The 6,000-nt window shown below is 39.8% G+C and overlaps 1 protein-coding gene across 1 annotated transcript in view; it reads left to right on the forward strand.

The window, feature by feature from the left end:
* Positions 1 to 5,217, forward strand: part of LOC122410536 (uncharacterized) — a 37,265-nt gene extending 32,048 nt beyond the window's left edge. Inside the window, exons 2-4 of the mRNA XM_043418734.1 lie at positions 4,628 to 4,702; positions 4,850 to 4,957; positions 5,067 to 5,217. Of these exons, the coding sequence (XP_043274669.1) occupies positions 4,628 to 4,702; positions 4,850 to 4,957; positions 5,067 to 5,173 (290 nt within the window). The 3' untranslated portion in view covers positions 5,174 to 5,217. The remainder of the gene's footprint in view (positions 1 to 4,627; positions 4,703 to 4,849; positions 4,958 to 5,066) is intronic.
* Positions 5,218 to 6,000: the final 783 nt, after the last annotated feature.

The raw sequence follows: 6,000 nt of genomic DNA on the forward strand, positions 1-6,000 counted from the left end.
AAAACGAGGAGAAGGGTGGGTTCGACGTGACGCGCCTCGGGTTTTCGAACAGCTTTTAGGGCAGGAGAGTTTCGAGGGGGTGGAGATGTGTGTCTGAGGGATGTAGCTCCGTGTTCCGAGCATACAGAAACGAAAGATATTGATGGTTACGGGGATTTGATGGCATATTGCTCGCGCTGCTCGAGATCTTTTTCTGCCTCTTTCGTCCGCACAGATCACTTTGTGATGTCTTTACTTAGGTGCTTTCCGATGCGACAGACAGTGCCACTGTAATGGTTGCGGATGCTATTGGGGCTTGTGGATGGCGGAGAGCGAATTTCCTCATTGGAAGGGGCTGAAAAAGACGATCGAGAGGTATGAAAAATTGAGCAGAGCGAAAAACACGGATATTCGGATCTCCAAATATTTTTTTATACGTTTCGTGCCACGAAGTGTATACATAAAACCAAAATGTTTGTGACAATATCGCTCGTGCTGCTTGCAGCTGTCACTGTATCGTAATTTGAATGGGGGAAGGGGGAAGCCCCGATACACACGTTTCCTGTCACTCTCATTTTTTCTCTCCTCGCTGTTCGTCCTTTTACTCTCGCATTCCAAGACGAAATGTCAAATATGATTAATCGTGTTTTCTTCCCATGAAACAATGTAATTTATGTTATCGCGGGCGTAAATATACCTTTTTTACAGGCGACGAATATTTATGGTTTTGTTAACTCCGACGTGTGATTCACGTCGATGTACTCGGCAAAACAACAAGAAAATGGTTTTCAGCTACATTTCGCCGAAGTATCGATTGCTCCATTTCGGCCAGCTCCAATTCATCGTTCCCCGGAAGTGTGCAAATGCAAAGTACAACATCGAGCTTCCTTGGGGGCAGAGTAGGAAGTTTGAAAAAAGATGGAAAGAGGGAGGGGTGAACGGCGAACATTGAATAATGTCAGAATGAAAAACTCGAGTAATAGCGAGATGAAGAAAAAACCGTTGTGTCTCCTCGCTTCGATGCCACGATAATTGCTTTCGTGTCTTTCTTGTCCCAATTATTGCGCGTCTCAGTGTAATACAGGCATTCTCGAAGGACTCGGACAGCATCTACTTCACAGGAAATAAAGGCTCGTCTCGTTCAGACGGCAAGAACGAACGAACGAATAAGGAGTGGAGAATAAGAATGAGAATGGGAATAAAATATATATACAAAAAAATCGCGAAAAAAAAACGGGACGATCTGAACGAATAGCGAGTTCGCATCCGGCTGGTGACATTTCATTCTCGGCCTCTGTGAGCAGGGGAAAGACGAGAAAAGAAGGAGGCAGACGGAGGAGAAAAAAGGAGCTTGCATTGTCTATCCACCTTTCCCTATCTGATTCTCTCATTTCGCTGCCTTGGCTCACCCGTCGAGAGCGTACGATTACTTTCTTTTTGTTTTCATTTAATTACAGATGTCAAGGGGTTGTACCGACTATCACTCTGCTCGCTCCCCCCCCCCCCCCCCACTGCTCCTCCTCCTTCGATCCTCCCGCCCTGCTGCCTGCCACGAGGCTTCTCACACTTTGCGAATATCTTTCTGTCTTGTTCTTTTCCCAGGTCACCCTCTATTATTCCTTTATTTATTCCAATTATCCAAACGACGTGAATTTGTCATTACCCTTGATTTTTTTTACCCTGCCAAGCCCTCTCTTCTCCTGTGTTTCACCCACTCTCGGTCAGGCTCTAGATCACTGTCGTCACTCGGTAAGAAAAAAAAGTTCGTTTTTCTTTTCTGAATGGCACGAGGGAAGATTTTTAGCTGCGGGCGAAATCAACCGAAATATTACCAACTCACTGTGGATCTCGAATTTTTGACAGTTTTCAAACCGACGATCCGATGTTATCGATCTGGAAAAGATTTAAAAATAGCTGAACATAAGGAAAAATATGCGGAAAGATTCGGAAATGTTGAGACGTGATCAACTAGAGTTTCCTTATCACTCAGCAAATACAATTTTAGTTTATCTTCATTTCACAGTCGAGGTGTGTCGTTCCGCTAAAAATGGAGCAATAATCTTGTGCCACCGGAGGAATTCTATTCATTACGAAATCCATTTATATAAACCGATATTTCGATACAAACTTATTAAAATATCGTATTTACAGCGGTGACTCGTAGAAAACGAAATAGACAGATACGTAAGAAATATAATATAAAAACGTTTCGTATTCTCAAATCAGACTCGTTATAATAATGAATGCGAAGTCGATGATACGTCAGCGCTTCGATCTTTGCTATTTTATTTCTACTTCTAATCGTCTTCTGAGTCGTCAGGGCTTTAGTATAAAAAGCAGAAATTTTTTCACACCTGAGTCATATCTGTCCGAAGCGTTACTTCTACCACTTGCCAGCATTTAATAAAAATTGGATTGTTCGAAATTTTTATCACCGTAGTTTGTAATTTCCATCCAAAATGCGTTTAGGTGAGTATTGTCGAAAGTCCCAGATCATTTTTCCACCGATGTTGTTATAATAATTTGAATTTTTTAATTTCCAACTTTTATTCATTTTTTATTTTCTTTACTATCTTTTCTCCATCAGTTTTATTATCAGGGATTTTGATCCTGAAAATCATGGCTATTGACTTATGAAATTAATCCGTCGCAGAGAAATTATTTCATTCGACAGGTGTCCTATGGCATGAACATGTTCACGAAGAAATTTTTTAAGGTATCAAATTTATTTAAGCTAAAAATTCAATTACAATGGACCACTGAAAGCAGCAATGATTTCGCAGATTGACAAGTTCCCTCAAAATGGTTTTTCCGCTCGATAAAGAAATCAAGTTTTCCAATTAAATTTCGAGAGAAAAATCGTCGACTTGCTCACAAGTGATTTGATTTCTCATGTATAGGGAGTCAACAAAAGTCATTCAAACGATGTCCTCATTTGCCCAATTGGTGTTGCGCTATCTTTATCAATGTCTGCGGGTTGTGCAAACTTTAATTCATAAACAGCTCTTAGTAGAGCTCTTGGACTGGCACAAATCGAAAACGACAGAAGACGTGGTTTCCAGCCATTCATCGATCGGTTCAATGTAAGTTCTTATTCGTGATCGAATTGTCTTTTTACAAAAAAAAATCATGTTTTCCACATTGGATTATCCTAGTTGATGGAAATTAATTTTCTTAAAACTTTTTATTCGAGAACGTTATTGAAAGAATGATTGAAAGATGATGAAAAACACTTTATAGAGTCACAAACCGGTGGAACTGCGTGTAGCGAATAGCTTATTTGCTTCTTCCGGTGTCAACTTAGAATCCACTTACAGGGCATCTTGTAAGCGAGCTTTCCGTTCGTCACTACATTATGTCTATTTCAACGAATCAGCAAATGCGAGTGAGGCCATCAACGAACTGTGCGATAACCAAACTCAAAACCGTATAGAAAAAATTGTCAATCAAGGTAAAACTTTTTCATGTATATTAAAAAACGTAAAATGAAACAGAAACGTGAAGGAATGTTGAATCGTTATTGGATACGTGCCAACGCAATAATTGAACATAACTCGAAACAATACAATCACTCACTCCTTCCTGATTCTTTTAGAATATCTTTCGTTATCAAATGAATGATAAATTCTAAAGTAAAAACTCAAACATCACGATTGGCGCTTTTAATTGCAGATAATATTCATGAAAATACGTCCAGTCCTCGTATCGTTACGATAACCACCATACATTTCAAGGGGGAATGATCGAAAAAATTCAATGTTTCATCTACGAAAGAGTCATTTCGCTTGGTGAACGGAACGACAACGAAAGTGACGTATATGAAGGCACGGCATGTGGTCCGTTTTGGAGAATATCAGGAAGTGAAAGCAAAATTCATTGAACTTCTTTCCCTGGTAATCGAATATTATATATCGATTTTTATGGCATGAAAATTTCAATCAATTGTATTCTTAGATTGCGGATGGTCGTTGCTTTTCTACCGTTCTGCATTAGCAAGGACCATGAAAATGGAAAAAAATGTGTTTTTTTTTCAACGATACCCTCTGTACGATATTTCATTTGGACTATCATTTTTGCTGAGAGCAACGACCTTGAGAGCACCACGAGTATGATCATCCTCCTTCCGAATGAAATCGAGATCTCGCCTACCTCGAAGAAAACTTCGATAAAATTCGCATTCGAATTCTTCGGGATCGCGGACAATACAGATTCGTTAATATTCAGCTACCAAAACTCAGAATTGAAAGTGAATTGAATCTCAACGAACCCTTGAAACGAGTGAGTAGACCGTTGCACTGAATTTGAATCACAAGATTATTGTTTTTTTCTTAAATTCGATCGTGTTTCGTTTTTTCTGACGAAAATCGCCAGCCCGTATACCACAGTATATTTTGCATTTTTCAACAGCTGAACATGAGTCACTTGATCGATCCGCGGTCAGGAGAGTTCTTTCCAACCACTGATCGCACTAGATTCTTCATAGACAAATATGTGCAAAAAACCTTCATAGAAATCGATGAACGAGGCAGCGAGGCTGCAGCAGCAACTAGTAAAAATTTCAATTGTTCATCACACATTTATTTCGTTTAATTCATCTAAAAAAAAAAAACAAAATGATTATTGACTTCTACCCCAATTTCTCAAACAGGAAGAGTGTTTCGCTCAGCAAATGTCCCATTCGTTTCCCCGGTGAATTTACCCAGCAAGGAGGAAGTCAAATATGGTAAAATCTATGTTCACTAATATTTACCTTTTTTCAAAATTGCTCATATAAATTTCAACGATAAATGCATTCTTAGCGTTTCTTGTGACTTTGAAAGTATTTCCCATTTCGTACACTCACAATAAAACTGTTTTTTTCTGTTTTAAGACGAATTTTTAACCGAAGACGGAAACATATTCAAGTTTCGCCAGAGTCCGGACTACACGTTCGAAACGAAAATCAGTGAAAAAGGCAGTGAGGCTGACGCAGAAACAGGTTACATTTTTCAGCACTTACCATCATCAGGCACATTCCTCTAGTACATTAACGAATACAGCGATGTTTTCTTTTCTGTTTTTTTTTCATCCACTACAACTCCCAATAGCTGAGACACTGGATTTCATCGTGAACGGTCCGAGTTACGTTATCATCGCTACGACAAATCACACTCCTCTGAAAGTCTTCGTAGGGCGCCTCAATGCTTTGGGTTAGGAGTCATTTCTTTATGGGGGTCGATACAAATAACGGCTCGTCAAAGCTGGAAGGAATTATGTGCATCTCAATATATGGAATGCAAAATTCGTAATCAGTTTAACAAAAAGTTCCGGGAAACCGAACCTTTTATCTTTGTAAATGAGAGCAATAAATAAATCGACTGCTGCTCCTCTGTTTCCCTCAATGATGCCTTACTCTCTTATTACTGCTTACAGATCGACTGAGCTACCAGAATGTGACTACAGTCATTTTCAATGTTTACGAGCCTGATTGTGTATGAACGAAGGATATTTTTTCGCATCCATCGAGAAATACCAATCCATGCTCCCCCAGCTTTATTATCCCGAGGCTCATTCATCGAGGTCTCCCGCTTTTTCTTTTTTCCTCTCTCACTCACCCCTTTTAATTCCTTCATCATCAAAGGCCAACTCGAGTCTGGCGTAGTTTCATTGAAAAAATCGTTCTTACAAAAAGAAATCCTGGCGATAATAGCGATAATAATAATAACGACACTCACGCGAGCAAAAAATACGGAGATAAATGCTACATAAAGGGCTTTGAATTTTACGATATGCGCACGATACCGCAACGATTCCCTAGCCTTTTTTTCAACCTTTCCATAGACTCCGGGACTGTTTCGTGTCGAGTTGACTGACGTCGATCTCTTTTTGAACTCCGCTCACTGCGAACGCTCGCGAGTATCGCTACATCGACGGAGAATATTTCAGGCCTCGAATTCGTAATATTTTTATTCACAACGACACATGGGAACGCCGGAGTCAAAGTTGGGAAAGACTGGGAGATGCTGAGAAGAAGGGGGTCGC

The sequence above is a fragment of the Venturia canescens genome, chromosome 5 (genome assembly GCF_019457755.1).
Source record: "Venturia canescens isolate UGA chromosome 5, ASM1945775v1, whole genome shotgun sequence".
NCBI classification, from domain to species: Eukaryota; Metazoa; Arthropoda; class Insecta; order Hymenoptera; family Ichneumonidae; genus Venturia; species Venturia canescens.